The sequence below is a fragment of the Toxotes jaculatrix genome, chromosome 21, assembly GCF_017976425.1.
Source record: "Toxotes jaculatrix isolate fToxJac2 chromosome 21, fToxJac2.pri, whole genome shotgun sequence".
Lineage (NCBI taxonomy): Eukaryota > Metazoa > Chordata > Actinopteri > Toxotidae > Toxotes > Toxotes jaculatrix.
Window position 1 is genome coordinate 7,268,473 of NC_054414.1, and position 22,485 is coordinate 7,290,957.

At 43.4% G+C, this 22,485-nt stretch overlaps 1 protein-coding gene across 4 annotated transcripts; it reads right to left on the bottom strand.

The window, feature by feature from the left end:
- Positions 1–3,554: 3,554 nt before the first annotated feature.
- Positions 3,555–22,019, bottom strand: ubald1a (UBA-like domain containing 1a). Of its 4 annotated transcripts, none has more exons than XM_041066952.1 (4): positions 21,619–21,947; positions 20,888–20,947; positions 18,289–18,495; positions 3,555–5,165 (listed from the first exon to the last, which is right to left on the bottom strand). In XM_041066952.1, the coding sequence occupies exons 1-4, from the start codon at positions 21,724–21,726 to the stop codon at positions 4,842–4,844; spliced, it is 699 nt and encodes a 232-aa protein (XP_040922886.1). In that variant the 5' UTR covers positions 21,727–21,947; the 3' UTR covers positions 3,555–4,841. The 4 variants fall into 4 exon arrangements, with proteins under 4 accessions (XP_040922886.1, XP_040922888.1, XP_040922889.1 ...); XM_041066953.1 differs by lacking the exon at positions 3,555–5,165 and adding an exon at positions 17,048–18,184 and having other exon boundaries at positions 21,619–22,019; XM_041066954.1 differs by lacking the exon at positions 18,289–18,495 and having other exon boundaries at positions 21,619–21,887.
- Between the last annotated feature and the right edge of the window lie 466 nt (positions 22,020–22,485).

The window sequence follows — 22,485 nt, forward strand, 5'->3', positions numbered from 1 at the left end:
TGACACGGTCTTTTATCTTAGCTAAAACAATAAGGGGTTCAATTTTTCCAGACAGTAGATCAATAGATAGAGATTAATACAAGGAGGCAAAGGGGGCTCATGGGAGATGCCGCAAATCTGGACTATGTACACACCAGAAAAATCAGTGATGTATAATCATCCATCTGAAATTCAAGCCAAAATAAAACAGGACAAAAGTACCTTATTTGGTCATTGGAGTCTGACAGAGGGGGAATCACCACGAACAAACATGGCTGGTGCCATGATGTATTAATTTAGACATCACATTTTACATTTTTAATGGCCCAGTTGAGGACATTTCCAATTTTTTCCGAAGGGAACAAACACAATTCCAGGAACACAGAACATACAGATTGAGACAAGCTGAGTGACTGATGTGGCATCATTAAAATTCACAGCTGCTCATTTTCCGAGTGATTTCTACCAGCTTTGAAATCTGGCTGGTGTTGACCGGACATGATGAATCATTCTCTCATTGAATCTTGGGCGACGCTCCAACACCAACCATTTTCGACTGGCGAGTGGAAGATCTGGGTTTTGTTTTCTCTTTGATCTCAATATTCATTTGTTGTTTTATTGTTACTTTTTTTAAAAGGACAAAATCCTCTTTCAAAAATCTGCTGATGAATTTGAGCTTTTTTTTTTACCAGCTTGCAGTTCATCCGTTGCAGAGCCGGAGCCTCCACCTGTAGAAGAGAACGGGGGGGGGGGGGGGGGGGGGGGGGTGCCAGGTTACAAACGCACCCAAAGTCAGTGTGTCCGTTCTGTCCCCCTGCCCACCTCCACACAGAGCGCAGTGTCCTCTATCCCCTTCCTGCCTGCACAGCCACCCTGTCCCTTTCTACAGAGATGGACTTGAACACTGTACCTGCTAATATAATGCCTACAAGCACTGTGTTCCTAATACCTACTTGAAAACTGAGTTTTTTAATCTGCGAGCATCCATTTCGACTGGCGTAGGCCCTAATGGCTTTTACAAACAAAACAGAAGGGGGGCGCTGTTCTTCCCGTACAAACACATTTACGCTTCACCTCACTGAGCTGGCTTCTTTTTCCCTGCTCTTGGCTGAACATTTCTTAACACTTCTTTTCATCCATCTGTCTTTCTAAAAAAGCTGAAACACGACACTGGGATTTTTCTGTGGGTATCTAGCGGAGCATATCTGTGTAATCTCCTCAAGTGCAGTCTTTTTTTTTTTTTTTTTTTTTTACAGAAAATGCAGTTAACATATAAAAATTAAGGTCAAGCTGTAAACGTTTAAGTGCTCTGCAGTAGTTAACCAACATAGTTGTGTTTACACATTGAAGTGAGACAGGTGTACCGATGGTGTGCCATCTGTGACGCTGTGCTGTGTCCACACCATGCAGTGACCCAGAAAACAATGTCCTGGTTTTGTGTGAAGGGTAGATAAACTGGACAGAGCTGTCTCCCCCTGCTATGCTAACAAGAGCCAATTTGCATATACAGTATGTTTTGGATGAATGCGACACTTTTCCATAGACAGAGAGAGAGACAGAAAATGCAAGCGTTTGCTTTTGCTGCTCTGAACATGTAGTTACTATTCTGGTAGCTCTTTCCAAGAAGTGTTGATGTCAGAATATGACGTGATTTATGTTTTGTTTACATCAGCAGTACAATGGCTGTTTTCTGGAGAAACTCTGAGCTAAATTTATCACCAAACTAAAAACAGGACTGTCTGTAAATGATTTTAAAAAGGCCAACGATCACAGCATTGTCTGAATATGTAACGCAGTGTCGTTATTAAACTTATTGCCTCATCGTTATTAAACAATGGTGGCCTCAAGCCCTCATTTGCTGCCTTCTCATACTGGGTATTTCCGTGTTGCTCTTGGACAAACCTGCTGTGTTTATTGCTATTCTGGTTCCCACATGCTCAGATGCACCGCAGTGCTCGATGCCAAGTTGTCGGCATTCACCCGAGGCTCTCTGAAACACTCACAGCAGCTCAAACGCTGCCAAAGTGGCACAAACGGCAATCAGCAGAGGGAATCTCTCTCCTATTTCCTGCAGAGAAGGAAGCAGTCAAGAGGTGAGCTGAGGACATAGAGAACTCTGTGACCCTCCTTTACCACCACCACCACCACCACCACCACAACACCACTGGCATGTGTGTGTGTGTGTGTGTGTGTGTTGGTGTGCACGTGGTGGGAGTTTATCTATGGCGATTGCATGCGTGCAGGCAGCTGGTGTTTGTTTGTGTTTACATCTAAAGAGCTGTGGATTCAGAGAGGCGAAGACAGCGATGGCCGCAGAGCTGAACTCCCTCTTTCAAAAGCTTTTCTCCCTCTTCTCCTCCATTTTGGCTTTCATCTCCAGCCCTTCCATCTTCAGCTAGCGGAGCATCAGACAGATTGCTTAGTTCTAAGACACAAAGAGCGAGAGAGAGAGACAGAGGGAGAGAGACACAGAAAAAGACGGAGAGGTTTGTAGAACATGATTTTGTTGTCTGGCTGGGTGACTGTTAAATCCGCCTGGCTGAGGGGCAGCCAAGCGTGAGATTATGATGCATCCATCTTCCTAGTGTCATTATTTAACACAGTGCTCTGGTGTCTATAGTTCCCACACACACACACACACACAACTAAATAACAATTTACAGTATGTAGGCCCCTTCCTTTGAAAAACGTCATATTCAATCTGTTCAAACTGCAGTGCCAATGCTCACACACTCCAGTAAACCATGCCAATTAGGTTGACATACAATATTTATTTAGGTTCACAAAAATGATAAGTTAATTATCAGGTAGTCCACAAATATTGTGGGAATGGTCTCATACAGTCATACAAGGGGGGAAACATACATGAGAAACCATTTAGGAACAGGCCCACCCGGAAACGCTCTGATTTAACCAAATAAAGTATGAAGCATGGAGAAAGGATGAACTCAAACATTAGTTTAGTCTAAACAATGAAAAGGACGTTGGTTACTTATTCATTATTATATCCATAATTTGTTTTTCCCCCAAACCATCTTTTTAAAAAAAGACCCTCAGCTATTCAAAATATCTCTTCTAACTCTCTCTTCTTTTATCGAATGTAAAAATAATCCAAACAGGACAAACTAAAAAAAAAAAAAGAAGGGGCGGGGGGGCAGACCCTGCTTTTAAAATATTGCCATATATCAGGGTCATCCCTGAACAGTCCCTCAGCAGTATCAATGGACCAGGGGACTGGTCAAAACTGGAGACCTACATGTTGTAAAAAACCCTCTGTAGTCCAGTATCTGAGGGTGTATATACTATATATGCTGTATATCTGAAAGTAGTCTGTAGTGTTCCCAAATTGCCTGTGGTGGGCTTCCCCAAGCTGCCCCACATCCATTTTCATCTCTTTTGTTTCTCATATCTAACAAGACACTTTGCACCACTGCGTTTCTTTTAGCTTCGGGAATAACACCCACCACCCCACCCCTCAGCTTTAACTCCACCCCCTCTCATAAACATGTCTCGACCTCATGTATGTTTGCTACAAAAGATGTTACACGTTATGAACACATCATGCAAAGTGGCAATTCTGTTTACAAAGATGGAGTAGTCGTGTTTTTTTGTTTTTTTTTTCATTTTTCATTTTTCTGTCTTTTAAATCTGGAGCCATATTAGCTGCGTTTGATTCACTCTTTCCAGGAAAACAAAAATAAAAATCAACCTGAAGTCCCACCCAAGTTCAAAGCCACCTCCCTTAACCTGTCAACAAAAACAGAACAATTAGCATTATAAACGATATTACATTAAACCACGATTTCTCTTTTTTCTCGTAATAACCCAAATCTCCAGAGAAAAAGTATACAGTGGACAGCTGTAGTCTGAGTCCAGGTTTAAAACTGTGTCAGGAAAAAGTTGTTGCAGCGAGGATCATTTAGCATAAACCAGAGCGGCTGCTGCCTTTTAAGAAAAAACCTTTAAAAACATGTCCTGTGTCGGCGGCGGCAATGGTTGTTTTAAGAAGAATCCCTGATTGGCTGAAAGAAGTCAGGTGACCACCAGGTGAGGTAAGAAAAGTCCCACCTTTGACGATGGGGATGACAGTATGGAGGTGTTTCCACTAAACGCTAGTGTGTGTGAGTGCGTGTGTGTGTGTGTGTGTGTAAGAATATATATTTATATATGTGTGTGTGTGTGTGTATACATTTTTGATTACAAACCTGACCACCCGCTCACATGCGTACACACTCACACTCAAGTGCGTGATGATTTTTGAGTCAATCTAAAACACTGCATCGCAAGTTCCTCTCTCTCCTCATGCAGCACAGACAGTTGCAGAAACACAGAAACACCAGTGATAAAAAAAACACTGGCTGAAAAGATGAAAAAACAAAAGAAAAAAAAAACTAAACAAAAAACAGAAAATTAAGTTTGCTGCCTTGAATGTCCTTGAACATCACATAGAATCCTTGGGCGTGACAATTTTTTTTAAAATTTCTGTTTTTTTTTTTTTTTTTTTTAGTTCAATAATATTTCTCTTATCTATGCATTTACTTAGGAAAAAACTAACAAAGATTTCAGTTGCTCTCTTATTACTATGTGTGTGCGTATCTTTTTTTTTTATATTTTTGTATTGACATTTGCATTGGTTTTCTCCTCTTCTTAAATTGTCCACGTTGAGTTTTTCTTGGTTTGCGTAGTTTCCATCTCTTTCCATATCCATCCGTCTTTTGGGAAAAAAAGACCAATACCCATTTTTTTTTTTTACCCATTATCACCTCCCACCCTTCCCACCCTCCCCCACTTTCATATCCCGTTTTCTTCCCTCCCCAGGGTGCAAGGAGGGGTGGGGTTTTTTTTCAGTCCCGTGCGGCCATTCATCTCTCAGCCTCCATCGCTACACTAGCCTTCTGCTCAGCGCCTGCGTGCGGGTTTACCCCTGTGGGCCAGGCGGGGCAGGGCTGCGTGGGGGGCTGCCCCTGAGTCCAGAGTCCCTGTGGAGGTTGCGGCACATTAGGTACGTTTGGTGAGACGCCCCAGCCGCCGACCTGGGGGGGCGGGGGTGAGGTGGCCATGGAGGCGGCCATGGGGCTGCCGCCGCTGCTGCTGTTGAAGCTCTCGGACGCCTTCAGCCGCGAGAACATGGTCAACGCGTCCGGGAAGTTGGGGGGCGTCGCTGGTGTGTTGGCTGGGGTGCACATCTGGGAATGAGCGAGGAAAGAGAGGGAAAAGATGAATGCATATCCAAAGGAAAGGAAACACATCTCATGATTAGGTCCATTTATCATATATCTAATGATTAGGTTCAGACTTTAAAGGAGAAATCCACCCTATATGCTCTATTATATGCTGAAAAGATGTGTCAATTAACTGATTTGCCAATCACCCAGAAAAATTCATCAGCAACAATTTTTCTAATTGACTGCTTTTTTTAAGCAACTTTTTTTTCTGCAAAAATGCCAAAAAAAAACAAAAGAACAACAACAACCCTAGCTCCAGCCTCTGAAATGTAAATAGTGGAATTACTGCTTTTCTCTGTTTATAATCACTGTAAACTGAATATCTTTGGGGTTTGGACTGTTGGACTGTTGTTTGGACAAAACAACCAATATAAAGATGTGAGCCTGGGCTCTTTGCTTTTTTCCTCCTATTTTCTAACATCATAGATGAAAACACTGATCAATTCATTGAGACAATGATCATCAGATCAAACTATAGAGAAAATAATAGTTATTAGGAGAATAACTTGACAGACGACACATAATGAACTTCTTCTTTCAGCTGTGGCTTATGTGTCTGTGTGTAGGGTGACAGAGCCAAATGCAACTGTATTACTGAGTTTATGCAGTGGAAATTGGTCTCTCTTCCTCATGTAGAATATATTTTTTCTTTTTTTCTATACTTTTCTTGATTGCTGTGGTGCTGTCTACACTGGCCAGTTACCTTCATGTATAAAGAACACACGCCAGCAAACAACATTTTTCCAGAAATAACCTTCACAAAAAAACTGTCTTCAGCAGTGTTTAAAACGCCTTTAAAGGAGGCAGACTGTTTTGTATAACTGAAGGGAAATTTAGGGGAATCCCAGGCACTCTTTGCCTCCCCAGAGGGTCCTGATGATGACATTAAAGTCCTTTGTTTACATCCACTTCCTGTTTTAAGTACAATCTGATTTAGCAGACTGGATAAACTTGGACAGTCTGAGAATAACAGCAAATGTTGCTTTGTGGACACACACACACACACGTAAGAACACATATGGATACACACCGAGTCTCCTTGGACTTATTACATTCCCCTGTGCTCTGACCTGCTCCGACCCTCCTTTGTGCCAGCACTGTTATTGTTCTTCTGCCAGGAGTTCTTTTAGCGCCACACCCCGAGCACACATAATACACCCACATGCCAAAAACAACACAGGACCTACCACCTTGCAGCTAACAGGCCATGTGAACCAGCATGTTTGGCTGTTCAAATACAGTAAGCCTTCATCGTCGTCGATGTCGGTGTCCTCTCTAACACAGCTTCTCACCCACTGCTTCATGCCCCGCTTCCTCCTCTACGTCCCCGTCCATTTGTGACCAGGAAAACAACAACCTACTGTATTCCACAGGGAAGCAGAGGTGGAGCTACATTTAGCCAGGAGGCTTGCCATCTAAAAATAAGAGCCTGGGCTGAGAGGCTAACAGGGCAGGCACCTACATGGCCAAATAATCCTAAATCACCAGGCATAAGCAGTGGAAGAAAACAGCTTGGCAGCATCGAGGAATATGATTTTATGAGATCGAATTTACTTATGATTGAAGAAAAACTGACAGGATAGATTATGAGCTTGGATTGTTTGCGCCCACAAACCTCCAAGTGGTTACTTTATTAACCACTTGAACTGTGTTTATGCACATTTTCCCCCCAAGTGTCCTCAGTGTCCGAATGTTTTCTACAATGCAAGAATGCTCCGTGCTCAGACTTTCTACAGTTTCAGGCTGTGTGTTTTGGGGGAGAGGTGGGGGTGGGGGGGGGGGGGGGGGGGGGGGGGGGGGGTTTCTGGAACTGGGAGTCATCGGCTCCATGAATCAACTACTGGAAACAGCAGATGCAATCACACATAAACACTAGACAAAAAAATGTTAATGCTGAAAAGGAAAAAAAAAAGCTGGAGAACCACATTCCTCTTGCTGACAACCACATCTCAGGCTGACCTGTGGTATCTAATCTCCCCCTGGCTCCGTTACCCACGATGCTCAGACTGTGGCACGCAGTCTTAACGCACATGCGGCCTTCAGAAAAACAACAGAGCGACAGGAACACCACTCCTCCCCCGGGGATGTAATTGGACTACCTTGCCCCCTAAAAGTGCTGCGGCTTGCAGGTTGGCGCTGAGAATACACGGTCTGAGGCCATGCTGAGCCAAGCCAGGCCGGGCCAAGGGGTTCTCAGAGTGGCACGCTGTTATGAAAGGTGAGCGTGTCCACTGTGCACTCTGACAGGAAACGCTGTCTCATGTCTCTGAGGCTGTTTCCTGTGGTAAAGAGACACCCTGGAATGCTGCAGTGACCTCTATGATCCTTCGTGTTCTTGGCGGGCAGCAGTGGAGGTTACTGGTTGGATTTCCTAAACCTCGTGATCAGTTGTACTCAGGTAGAAAACAATAGACGAGGCCTCCTGCCTTTACTCCTTGTGTACTGCCGAGGAAAGGAAAATGAGCCAAAAATGCTGACACGTGACCTTTCAGACTGTCCGCTGAGACCTTTGCAAATGACTTACTCATCCATAAACACATACACAGATGAGCAGGTATAAATATACACCTGCAGTCAGCTAAAGGACATTTACATTCCACTTGTACAAATGTATTTTTTCACATTTAACAGCAGACCAAAACAAGCAAGATGGGAGAGGGAGGCAGACGATAAAACTTCAAACACCATGTGTGCGCCTCACAAATGCCCACCTCACACTCCTCCAACTCATAAAATAACACAACACACCTCTATGTGTGTGTCTGTCTGTCTGTCTGTGCAGGGGACCTTGGACGGAGTCAGAGACGCAGACGGTATCGACCCACGGGGAAGAGGATCTGGTCCAAAGACACAGCAGCTGTCTTCTCTGCCAGGCTGTCAGAGTTTGGATCTGACTCTTTGTCACTGATAAAAGCTTCAGCAGAGCCCAGAACTGTCAGCTTCACCATTGTTCCACTGGAACTCCCATACACATGCTCATACACACACACACACAAATTACACACAAATATGGGATAAATATTTCACCTGCCATTGTATATTTTATGTATTTATATATTTCATAAATGTGATCTCTACACAACAAGTTTAAGTGTTGTGTTTTAAGCCTACAGTATTAGAGCACATGACCTGCCGGTTGTCAGAGCGGTGAAAACAACACCTGAGGTAAAAACTCCACAGGATTTCCTACACACAGATTAAAACACCGCTCTGGTGCAGCACACTGAGGAAGCAGGTTACTGTGTGTTTTCCCTTTGTGCGCATTAAGCAGCCGAGAAGCAGATTAACTCTCACTGCACCGAGGTAAGGAGAGACGAATGCTGCAGGAGCTGCCGAGGCTGCTGCGTGCGCACGGACGTTCACATCCAGCTGGCTCTCTGGCCCTGTTCAGACCTGGCACCGACAAGAGCCTCCGGAGATCCGATCACAAGTGGACGGGCTCTAAGCGCGTCAGGTCGCCCCTGGCATTAAAGCGCGTCTTCACATGTGTCTCGAATGACCACAAGTGATTGGATCTCACTTCTCCGCTCTATATGCAAATAAACATCATTTCCGTTTGCAAAGATCAAACGTGTTGCAGTTTTAACCAGAGGCAGAAGTGCACTACCTCCGCCTATTCCACTACAAACAAAAAGAAGAAGAGGAAGAAGGAAGCAAAACAGTACAGACTCAATCTATTCCTCTGTGTGTTTTACACAATCACAACATTTCTCTTGTTTCAAAATTTCAGGCGTCGAGGACAAAGCCAGTTTACACTATTTGAGAACACATGGGTGCATTCACACCTCGGGGCTGTCCACCTGTGTGTCCCCCGAGACACATTCTAACACCAGGTCTGAACAGAGCCCCGGACAACTAACGGGCACGTGGATTATCTGTAGTCACAACATGAGGGTTAACAATTTATTAAAGAAAATCATTGTGCACATTTACACACAGCTGTCTACAGAGGGGCGATAACCATGTGTGTTTAACTGGAAAATACATGTAGCTCAGATATGTTACTGATCTGAAACAAAGCAGGCTGAGAAGAAAGATATTTATTTGCGACAGAAAAATAATCAGCTCGCAGTCAAAAGACACACAAGAGTTTGTACGCTTTTCTGTTTGTTCCATCTCATGGAGCAAATAGAAAGTTGAGATGTTGAGAACGTTGTTTTCTTTTCTATTGCCCTTTATACTTGGAACTACTCAAGAATAAGATATAAGATAAAAAGAGAAACTCATTCAGTATTTCATATATAATAGGAATAAAGCACAAAGGCTGAGTTGGCTGTTGAAATATCAAACATTTAAACAAGCCAGTTACTCTGAAAAAGCCTGGGAGAAGAGGAAAAAAGCCCTTTATCAGCATTAACTTTGGCCTTGTAGCATTTCTTTGTGCGTTTACTTGACATTTTTCCACATAAATATGTTTTGTAAAAGTATATAGAAATACATAATGTTGTGATGCATATTTGAAATTGTGGCTCAGTTTTGTTTATTGTAATGCCAAATGTTTGGTGTGAAAAGGAAATTAAAAAAAACTACTTCAGTGGTGTTTGGCACAGTACAGCAACTGGGCAAGAAAGAAAGAAAAACATATGCAGCTGCTGTTTGCATTGCAAGTATGTGCCAGTTCAGCAATGTTCAGGGACAAAGTGAGGGGTCTGGTGAGGTAAACTTGTTTTTAAATTGATGTTACTCTGACACAGTTAATTGTCTACTTCTGGTCTTTTCTCCAAAACATTATAAGGGGTGATTTGAGAAGCGTCAGATCAGTAAACCCAAACAAATGTCTGTAAACAACAAAAGGTCTGTCTGTGGGCTTTGTTATTTAGTTAACAAGCCTGCACGATCATTTAGATAAAAAAAGAAGTTATCAAGTTCAAAAATAATAATAAAAAATCAATTAAAAAAATAAGAATTTTAAGTCAGAACAGCACTAAAAAGATCACTCAAGTAATATCTATTAATTCAGACAGTGTTTAGAAACACAAGCAGATGTTAACAGCACTTGTGTGATGACCTTCAGTGTGATCGACAGCATGTGGAAGTGCATGTAACCGCATATACAACAGAAAGTGTGTTGCAGCAGCCATTTCTTCAAGATCTACAGATGGAGAGAAAGGGGAAATTAAAGACAGCGAGAGGCAGTTTGTGTTCAAAACAGAGCCAACTGAGAGGTTGTCATGGGGACGGTTGTTATGAGGAAGCAGAGTGCAGATCTCCTGTTGATGGGACGGGGCTGATGCAGGCCTGGCTCTGTGGCCACGGCGGCCCGGCCCTGTCTGCCCTCTCTTCAAGCCTGTTTGCTGAGCCCAGCACGGGGAACGCATGGCTGACTGGCAGAGACCACTCTAAACATGCCTGGTCTGAGCCAGTGGTGAGGCTCCACAAACCTTAAACACTCCTTCGTTTGTGTACATATGTGTGTGTGTGTACGTGTGTGTGTGTGTGTGTGTGTGTGTGTGTGTGTGTGTGTGTGTGTGTGTGTTGTCCACAAACACAGATGAGCTGGAGTTATTTCCAGTCTAACCGACCACATTCCTCAGAAATATCAAGTGTGTGTGTGCCTGCCAGTCTGAAAAAAGAAGCTTTCTATTCTCTTGCATACTTGTGCCGAGGGTCTGTGTGTGTCTTGTGACCCTGACTTGCGACCCCCGCCGCTTAACGTTTACCTCAGACCTTCTACCTGACACACACACACACACACACACACACTTATTGATCTCATTTCAGATTTTCTGGATGTTTCTGTCCAGCTGACACAGAAATTTTAAGCCAAATTTTGCAATAATTAAAATGTGATCGGCTTGTTTGCATTCATTTAGTTGTAACATATAAACAGACTTCCTCACTGATCAAAAATGTCATATTCAAACTACTGTTATCTAGTTCCAGCTAATGCTGTCACACAATGAAATAAATACACAAACAGTGGCAATATAAAATTTCACTATATCCAAAGCTGAACTGAACTGTTATTGAAATTAAACTGAAGTAATTTGACCATGTCTGCATCACCACTTACTCAAACTTAGTTTCTTTGCCAAGAAATATCTACTTTAAATAAAGCTCAAAGGTTTTGTATTTGTAGTTGCATGCATCCAAATGTGCAAAACAATACCTAGATGGAAGCCCAGCTTCTTTTTCTCAGTCATTCCCTCTGCTGTGAACATCACCGTGAACCTATGACATGTCTGTTTTCTCTCCCTTTGCTATCTTTCTCTCACTTCCCCCTCCTCGCCCTCTTCTCCCTCCAGTCTGTGGCTCGTTGCGTACAGTTCACACATTCTGTCAGCGCTCACAGCGAACTGTGCTGAGAAATCTGTGAGACACGAGAATGACGGTGAAACACGCGGCTTGACGTCTCCATCCTCGAGCCCATGTTCTTACTAGAACTGCATCTTCTGTCTGGATTATAACATTTAACGGTTCAATGGAAGGTATTTACTGGCCAAAAAGACTACTTTCAGCAGGATGTTGCTTTATGATTTATAGCCTAAAATAATACTCTTCACCATGAATCTGACACCATGCAAAATGAAACTTGTCTGACACTAAAAACAAACAGTTATGTGTGTATCAGGCCTGAAATCTAAAATTTTTTGGAACTTGTTTTAATCCAGTTCATTTCAAGATTAGGAAATTTGATTTGTGGATTTTTGGTATTACTCAAAATAACACTTGCTGACAGAGACTGGTCAGAGAGACTGTCAGGAAATGTTTCTTCACTCCAGAAAGTCTGTCAGCTTGCAAAATAAAACAAGCTCCACAACTGCAAAAACAAGACTAAGTCTCTGCATTGGTGGGTTGGCTCTTGTAGCTATGCCACACACTTCAAAATGTTTATTTGGCTTTTTTTTTTTAAATGTCAAGGCAATGTATAATGTTTAACCACAAACAGCTCAGCCTAAGAAGTTTAGTTATACTGTAATAAGGTCTTCCACATGTTTCCAGGCATTTTACTGATAGCTACCAAAGTTTCATTTCTTTTCACAGAGAAAGCGAGGCTAAAATGAACTTTCCATCCTTTTTTAAATAATCACAGACAAATGTGTAGTATTCCTGGAACCACATCTCCACATTGTTGTTGACATTTATGACAGAATTCGTCTCCTTGGTTTGGCTACACAATGACAGGTCATGTCACAACTCAAAAAGCCTCAACTCTAGGAACCTCTTACTCAATGCTGATGGGTCTCACTGCTTGTATTCCATCAGCGTTATTGGAAATGACCTCACGACACTGGACAAAGTCAAAAAGGCATTTAACCTTAATCCTTAATCCAAGTTTTCCACTGAAACTGGTGAACACAGTCAGGACCATTAAGGGGCGGCTCAGAGGTTTAAAGCGGTGCAATGGTGAAAAGGGAAAATGTAATCATGCTTCTTACAGCAAATAAAAGAGAGAAAACAAAGTTTCCAGATATAAAGACGAGACATAAACTGAAGATTATGTCTTAACTGGTTTTAAGTGCTGGAAGTGTGGGAGGATGCTTTGGTTCCACCAGCATCAGGTCTGAACTAGTCTCAGGTGCATTCACGTAAAGCATGTTAGAAGCACTTTGAATGCATTCTGAAACACTCACTCTTTCCTTGTGGTTTGTTTGGGCATGCGAGAACAATGCCATTCAAACCTGGCAACACTGACAATGCGGGTCTCTGTCCATTTTTGAGGAACGCTGCAGCGCGGTTTGTTAGACCCGACAACGCGATCCGAACAGCTGACGTGAACCCCAAAAAGCAACGTGTTATGGGCTGAATGTTGACCTCTTGATAGCTATGAAGCTCTCACAGTCTGAAAGCCAAGATTAACAAGATAAACTGATGTCAAACTTGGCCTCAACACGATATGAAATGTCTCCACAGTAGATCATATTGCTGGCAAAGAGCAGAGACAGGCCCGCTGCGCTATAGTTACGGGAACTGGAATTGGATGTTTTGACCAAAACTGTGTCCAATAAACACGCTACTTGTGAGTCCATGTGACTTCCAATTACTGACATTCAAGGTCTGGTTTCCTTGTAGCTTGGCAGTGTCAAAGGTAAATGAAGCACAATCAGATGCCACAAATTAAAGCTTCACATTTATGGATCATACTACAAACATGGTGTGAACGTGACTGAAGTCTAATACTGTTGCTTTACAGTCAGTGATATAATTGTAGGGCTGATTCTGACGGATGCCCTGTGGGGACTGTGAAAATGGGGGCTAAATGGAAGAGCAAGGAAGATTATAACTAAGAGAAGAAAGGAGATGAATGGGGCAAACAGTGAAAGAAAAGGGTGACAACAAAAGAAAGCCTAAAGGGGAGGAAGGGGGAGCTTTTGGTAAAACAGGAGCTGAGAAAAAAAAATGGAAGGGGATCTATAAGGAAGGAAAGAGAGTAACAGAATAACAGAGCGAGGCCAGGCTGCACAGACTATTGCTGCATTAACTGTACATGATTCTGCCTGCCTGTTAAATATTTAAATAGAGAGTGCTCTTATGGTGCGTATGTAGCCAAGCAATCCTTTCTTTTTTTTTGTTTTGGAGCTGCAGCTCTGCAGTTGGATCCCAATGCAACCATGACCCACTAACAAATGTAGCATGCCAACTATGCTAACCATAACAGACATGATGAGTAATTAATTACAATACTTGGATTTAAATGATAGTTATGTGTGTATTTGTTTGCTTACAAAACAAAAAGTTAAAGCCATTGTTATGTGGTGAAATTAGGGTGATAACAGCTAAGTGACTTTAATCGTTTTTAAGAACTTCCATTTGAACAAATAATTTCATGACATTTTCTTTGACCTTTAAAAACCTGCAAATTCACTGTTTCAGCAGCAGATTTGCCTGTTTAGAATAAGGTGTAATAATACTTACGTGCATATTTCTGAGATACTCCACACTGAACTAAACAACAGGAGCTCCATCCATGCGTTCGCCAACATCCTCTCCAAGCTGTGCATGGAAATCTGCCCTTCATCTACACATGTACTGGAGGTTTGGCACGAGTTAGTGTCACCACATCATCCCGAAACCAAACCAGCAACTCTCTGTGTCTGTGTTTTATTATTATCCCATCACATAGCTCACCAACATGGAGGTGACAGGGTTTTATGGGAATGGCTGGATGTCAAAACTAGATGTTTCTTTCCCAAACAAAATGAAGGAGGTTGACAGGTGTTACTGAACGTTTCAAGTGACCGCCCCCTCACCCCTGACCCCCCACTCCTTCCACCTCACCCACCCTCTAGCAGCTGAGCCTGGGTCTGTGTATGGTCTGTGTGTGAGTTAATATTGTGTACACACAGGGCCACGGGTGGATTGGAGCTCACGAGGGACTCAGCTGATCATTAGCCAGGCTGTGTCCTGTGTATTCTGACACTGTATATTAAAGGAAGGAGCAGGAGAAAGAAAAACAAAAAAAGGCGTTATGACGTTAAGAACAGAAACAGAAACAGTAAAAGAAAATGGCTACAGGCAGAAGATAGTAGAACAGGGACTGAGAGGAGCATGTGGTGTGTTCGACCAATAGCACACACTACACTGCTCACAACAATGGCTACCAGGCTAACAATAGGTGTTCAGTGGACCACTGGTATCTAGAAAAAAGGGGGTTTGGCCTGTCAACTGGTAACAGGCTGGCAACAGAAACTACTAGGCCAAAGGTCATCGTGAGCGAGAGCAAAACATGATTACGATGCAAACACTGAGCTTGCCAAAAGATATCTTTCTTAAGGCTGCGCATACATTGCAGATTAAATTTAGTTTGTCTTTCACCACCTTTACATGCAACACATACGTAAGGTTTTCTAACCTGTGTCAGTTTCCAGCCTCAGTCTGAACTACTGAACACTACATGATGGGGATTTTCTTTGAAATCTTAAATCAAAAATTCTCAGTGTTGTTGTCACTGAAGGAAAATTGAGTTTTTCGCCAGAGACAAAAACATAGAAAATCATGACTGACGTGTTTGCACAGATGACAACAGATGCAAGGATGGAAAAAACAGACAAATGGTTGGTTGTTCCAAGAGATTTCTAATTTCAAAACAAAATGCAAATATAGATTCAAAATATCAGCTATAATAAGTTACATCCTGCTCCTATAAAAGAAGAGAAGAAACTGAAGAGCTGCGCTGAGGGTGAACGGGATCAAACAGGGACTGGTGAGAAGAGTCAAGGGTCATGAATGTTAGCCCGGAAAGCAGGAAAGGGATGGACAAGGCTATGGAAGGGGGACAGCACAGGAATAGTAGGACGAGGTCCCAGTGAGCCAGTGCTCAGAAGTCAGCTGACATGAGCACGGGCTATAGCTAACCTGAGAAAACAGGCCAGGGAGACATAATGTGACAACTCTCTCTTTATGCAACAGACAAGGTTCCCATGTGCTGCTTGTGTTTCCTGAGCCATAGGCCTAACCTCTTGTGTGTCTCTGAGTGTACTCTGTGACTCCAAGAATCAGTGTGAAACCCAACCTAACTCCAACGCTCATAAACACATCTGGTCCTTGCAGCCATCCCACATGGATTCCCACTGCCTGAGTCCCTTGAGCCAAAGTTCCTGTGTGTGTGTGTGTGTGTGTGTGTGTGTGCATATGGCTCTTTGTGTGTGTGGTTAGGGTTCTGGGAAGCTGTGCTCCTGGAAACATGCAGGGCAACACGCTGGAACATGCAGAGCACAGGCCAAGCCCCTTCTGATGTGGCAAACTGCTTGGCATGGCTGTACGACACACGGGTACAGACACACACACAGATGCAGGCACAGATGCATGTACACCCATTAACAACATTAACAGACCTAGACATGATTAACTCTGAAATCTGAGACACACTGCTGCATGCACACCCAGGGTATTACAACTGCACACACATACTCATGAAATCATGTTCAAATACCCAAACAGTGGGAGAAAATAAACTGGATTTCACCTCATTCTGCACTTAATAACTCCGTAAGTAAAGTCTGCAACAGGACAGAGAACACCTTGTCTGTATTGTGGCACAGACACAAAGCAGCACTGTTCCAATCCAGTTATTGTATCTTCCATTCAAATACCTGGCATTGCCCTGCTACTAGCCTAATTCACCCTTAGTGCTAGCCAAACACCCTTCCACACTTGTTTTCATCAATTCCTCACTGCCATTTAAGAAACAGCCCGATCCTTTATATACTTTAGTTAGCTAACCCTTTCCTCCATCTCTTACAGTGTGATGATAAACAGACAGAAGTAGAGACAGAGTCGTACATGCTGTCACACCGTGATTTATGAAGCTAATTATACCTTTGCTCTTCTGCATGGGCACACCACACACTTCAAATCTGAGTCAGATGAGATCTCACATGGATGAGAAAAGTTTGGATTTCTAAAAATCCTCTTTAAAGCCACACCCGGACACCAAAACCAAATGTTTGTAGTTACCAGAAACACACACACACACACACCAAGCCCTCCTCCTTTCTCCTGGTGGGTGTTCATATTGCCAGGAAACAGCCTTGAAACAACCTCACGCCCACTTTTATCACTTGCCCTGCAGTGCCCAATACTATTCTGCTACGTCACTGGACGCACACAGTCAGAGCTGAACGTTGGCCTTCATAAAAATCCCAGTCTCATTTACCTCGTGCACGATGCCAGCAATGAATGGCAATTACAGCACAATAAAAAAAAGAGTGATCATTCAAACCGTGGAGCTGTTTCTTCATGATCCTGTGGGTTGCAGAATGTGGGTCAGGCTAAGTTGTGTTCAACAGTAGGAGGAAACATTAAAAATTCTTTGAATGGATATAGTTGAAGATGACTGCTTACATTTAAATACTAAGAAAAGGAAAAAGGACAGATCCACACAATAAGGACAATATTTACAGTGTAATGGGACTGTGCAAGAGACGGAGGGTGTCTCTTTGTTTTTACTTCAGCACAAGAGCATATCGGAGTGAGAGCGAGAGGCAGACAAAGTAAAAGTGAAGATATGATTCAAGAGGGAAAGGAGAATGTGAAATATTTCTTGAGGAGATTATTTTTATTACCCCGACCTACTAAACACAACATACTTCTCAACACCACAGTCCTGACTTTACTGCAAGGCTGTCACATGATGACCTCAATGCAATTTTTTTTTATTAGCCATAACTCTGGCAGGACATACACACATGTAAAACCAGGCTTTGTGATTCAGTTAGCTTGTTTCCCAGCTTAGTCACATGATGGCCGTCACATGTTCCCAGACAGCAATGGAAGTCATCCAGCTGGGCTACTTCCTCCTCTGTGGTCACATGAGGATTCATTCACTTTATTGTGGCCGTGTGTGCCCCTCATGGAGAGATATAAATCATGGAAACACTGATATTGGCATGAGCGTTAAGCGAAGTGACCGTTTTTTCCCCGCCCAAATTCACAGAGACACTAAATGAACAGGCAGTTGTTACACTGTCCAGACTAGATCACTCAAAAACCATGATGAAAGAAAAAAATAAAACTACTTCCTGATGTTGTTCATGCGCACAAGAACCTAGTCCTAATGAAATCTTTCTTTTGTACACAAGAATGAATTTTAGGTAGTTTTGCTTACAAATGACCAGGGATTTTCTCTCTATCATTACTCTACATTGGGGTGACAATGTCTATGTGGCAGGGCACTTCTGACAGCTGGCATTTCAACTGTGTAATGAGATATTGTAAACAAGGTATCAGAAATAGCTCTGACTTCACATAAGCAATGCCTTAATATGAGCTTGGAAATCCATAGAATATGTATGAAAACAAACAAAGGCAGGGGCACAAGAATGTGCGCATAATATTTGATAAGAGCAACAAACAGCCAGAAGCTACAGAAACACACTGTACATGCAAGTGTGAGCGAACGCGCCAACACGCTGTTCTGAAGGTGGCAGCTGCTTCGAGAACGTGGCTAAAACCAGAGCACGAGGACAGGCCATGATTATAAAATTCTCTAACAGGAAACATGAACGGCAAATTGAATTCCAGAGCCTGATGTTTTGTGTCTGTAAACAGAGTGAGAGAGAGAGAGGTAGTGAGGGAGAGAGGCAAGAGGAGTGAGAGTGTATAAAGTCAAGAAAGAGACAAGGTGCTGTGTTTTTAGTTATACCTTCTGCCGTGAAAGGGTCCATTTTGGATCGGTGCGAGAGTTGCATCCTGTAGGAATGTGGTGTGGTTGCTGTGTTTGTGTGGGCAGGGTGTGTGTGGAGGAGAAAACTGGGAGTAGACAGGGAGGGGTTGCACAAAACACAGAGCAGGTTGGACTGAGCTTAAGGCCTGGGCGTCCATCATGGAACATAGGTGTAAGCTCTGATGACTTCATTCAAAAACACAAGAGATAAACAGACAATCTTTTCAAGGCGACATTCGCATCTGGCTGTGCGGCTCTCACCGAAACATATAGTGTACATAAACACATGTAAGCAAATAATAAACAGTCTTAACTTTGTGCCTGTGCAGAGATTGTAGCTCTTTCATATCATGTGCCAAAACGAAGGCACTCCCTACGGTCTGGGACTGTTAGTAAACAGAAATAATAATGTCAAGAGCTTTAGTTAAATCCTTCAGTGTTCACTGCAGAGAGGAAAGTACAGGTGAGAGGACCAGCTAAACTCACTATCTGATATTTGATACAGGATAACATAAACAAATGTATTTATTAAACAACAGCACTTTTGGACCCGAGATGGTTTCTCTACTATAATGCCCAATTTAAATGGGAAAGTGATCTGGTACCCCACATTCAGCCTCATACATTGTGTTTGGACCTCAAAAACATTAGCATAAACCAGCTCACTGAACAGCATCCAGAAACTAACTGACCTACATGACGTCCTAACTCACCACGCTGCCAAGAACTGCATGTCTACGGGCTGTCTGTTGGGGCCATTGGGGTTGGGGTGAGGCCCCTAGCCAAAATAGCAATCTCAAGGATGAGTTCAGTACAGTTTGTGTTGTAACACAAAACACTGACGCAACGCCGTGTATAACAGAATTGTAACTTAACGCTGATTGTGTTAACTCTAAAGTGTATTTTTTTCCTCACCTCACTATTGAAATGCGTTATCCATAACACTTAGGAAATATCGTTCACCTGACCTTCATGCCAATAAAGCACACTGAATTGAACTGAACTGAAATTGAGAGAGCACAGGAGAGAGAGAGAAAGAGAGAGAGGGAGTTAAGAGTGAGAGCGAGAGCAAAATGGATTAGATTTGTATACCAACGAACACTGTGGCCTGATAAGCTGCAGGAAGGTTGGACAGGCTGCCCTACTGTAGTACTGTTGTGACTCACACTCAAACACCCACTCTGGTGCATGCACAAAATACAAATGCATGCACGTAAAATACACAAGCAAAAACAGAGACGCACGCACTCGCCAGCATATGCAAAAAAGGGGAGACGTCAACTTGTGATTATGCAAGAACATGCCTCTAACAATAACACCGCAAACACACGTAGGTGCTTTGCGTTCTGACTTTCATTATCCAGTGTCTGCAGCAATCGAGCTCAGCCCTATTTGGCAGACAGTTTACTCTCTAAATTAAAGTGACACATTTCATGAGCTAAATAGGGGGCTGAGATGCTCTTATTTACTGATCTGATGATAAAGGAGGTCTGGCTTTCTTATAATAAAGCTGTGATAAAAGCGATTCATCTCACTATGAGCCATTTCTATGCTGACTGGCGATACTGCACTAACTCGGAGGATATAAAAACGCACACACTCGCACACAAAGCAATAAAAAAAATCAAATCCTCTTTTTTTCCCTAGCATCTCTCTGTTTACCAAACGCAAAGCTGAAATGTTTAGCTGTCTTTCCCACACAAACGGTGAAGCCTAACACAACCGACCACAGAGTGAGCTTTGAGAGAGAGCTAAAAGAAATGATCAACAATTTCATCCAAAATCCCCTCACATCCATGTCAGGCTCTTCCAGAGGGCAGCTGTTGCTGGACGCTGCCATGCATGCAGCTGCAAACAAAGGCTTGTGTGCTGCCAAAATGGGCTGCTGCTAAAAGCCCAAATACTGCTAGTGTTTCATAATGTCCAACCCCTGTGTGTGTGTGTGTATGTGTGTGGGGAGTCTCCTACAGCCCTAACGCCTTCCAGTTTACTCCTCTCTGATTTGTCTGCTCCTAAAAGTCTCCAATGTGTGTCGTGTCGGGGGCAGCAACAACCCAGTCAGGGCGAAACAACCAAATTACCCAAGGCAATTGCAACAGCACAAGGGTCTATTGTGAGAGGTAGCTGTCCTCTTCCTGGAAAAAGACTTTTTTCTCTCTTACCCAGAAACTGAGGGGCCCTTCCTTTCGTTATGCACCTCAGTTGATACAGTGAAAATGTGGCATTTCATATATCTACATTTATCATTCCCGCTCCCTCTTTCTCCCATACACACACTCACAGCCTCTCTCTCTCTCTCTCTCTCTCTCTCAGTGTGGCTGCTGCAGCTGCATGCCTGCCTGTGTGTTTATTTCTGGAAGCTCACAACATGGCCGACATGTGCTTTGTTATTGTTAGTACAACATCATCCCTCCTGGCCTATAAGGGCTGTTTATCGGCCCACATCCCACCCAACACAACATAGTAGCCTTAAAGAAATACCATCTTTAAAATATGACTGATAAATTTCAATAAATAGGACAATGAAGAACGTAAGAAAAAAAGTATGTTATCATCACCCCCTCCTCTCTGCACTCACCATTTGATGATGATGGCCATATGGAATATTTGTTTCTTGAAAAAAGGCACTGAGGGCAGTCTACAACAAAACACAAAGAAGATTAATTATAATTAAATACAGCTTTCAGGCAAACAATTGGTCTAAACGTCGTTTATTTAAGCGTTTATATAAATAGAAAAAAACAAACAATAAAACGAGCATGCGGCGAAGAAACATGAAATGTATTTTCGGTTCACCGCAGACTAAACAATAATGTACCAAACTGCTGTTTTTAGGCTGGTCGATACAACACGTCGGTCATCTTTATTGCGTAATAGCACTCGCTGGCCTCGCCTGTTCACCGCTGTCATGTGTCGGATTATAGTATTTAATCTAGAGTAAAGTCTAATTGGATGTGCTGGCTGTACGCTTCGCCCTACTGCATGGCTGCCGTGTCCCCTACTGATTTAGTCTGGCCAAAGCACAGATAGATCCACTTCACGTACAGCAAAACTTCTGGCTCGAGAGTGGACCGACTCCGGCCACACTGAACACGGGCACACTGCGAACACTAACGCTTTGTTTTGTGTGTTGTGTTGTGTTGTGTTTGTGTTCAGCTGCGAGAGCGAGCGTCAAAAGTGGCGAGAGGCAGACGGAGGCGAGCTCCGGTCACAACTAACGGCCGGTCAGACATAAACATTAGCCGTGCGGCTAACGACACCCCGTCGACCCTAACGCCGGAGCTTCTGCCGTTTCCTCTTTGCTTTTACCTCGAACTGCCAATGTGCCGCTTGCAAAAGCTGCTTCGCCTGGTCTGCCGCACAACCCGCCGTCAGGACGAACTGGTTAATCATGACTTGATGTTTGAGTTCATCCATTTTCGACGAAGCCCGTGTCCTACTCGCGGCGGCTGGCTCTGAAGCAGACTTTCGACCGTTTTTCCTCTCTTTCTTCACTCTGGTTGTATTCCGTTCCCCTGCCTCAGTCGTCCACCATTACAGCCGGTTGAGCAAACACAAATATTTACTGTAGGAGCGGTAGTGGAAGGAGCCCTGCGTGATTGACAGGGGGCCGCAGCCAATCAAGAGAGAGCATCGCCGGTGGGATTTGTATGCTGCAAGCGGAGGGTCCCGGATCGGCCTGTCCTCTGCCGCCTGATGAGGCTTAATTTTCCCACTTAAAGTTGCGTATATCGAAAATAGCTCATCACGGCCAGTGCTTTTAAAACGTCGGAACACGCGTGGCACTGAAATCAGTGCACGGGAGATAAGTCCCGACGCGAGGAATCCCAGAAAGGGTTTGTTTTGGACTACAACTCCCGTGAGCACGCGCTTTGTTTGTAAAGCTCCAGAAGGCAGACTTTTGTGAATGACGGCCGCTCTCGTCCAATTCCCAGGCGCGCTGTGTCACTATCTTGCCAAATATGGTAAACAAATCCACCATCGCCAATTACATCGCTCGGAGTTAAGTTAGGGACAGCCGACAGCTATGGGTGCATGCTTAGAAGCTTCAAGTCTACTCTGCGTACCTCTTCTCATAAAACTACTTCTGTGTGTGTGTGTTTATCTGCTTACATCATTGCGGACTGCGGTGGTACTACAACCCTTTCTCATCATCCCCATTTCTCATTTGTTGTA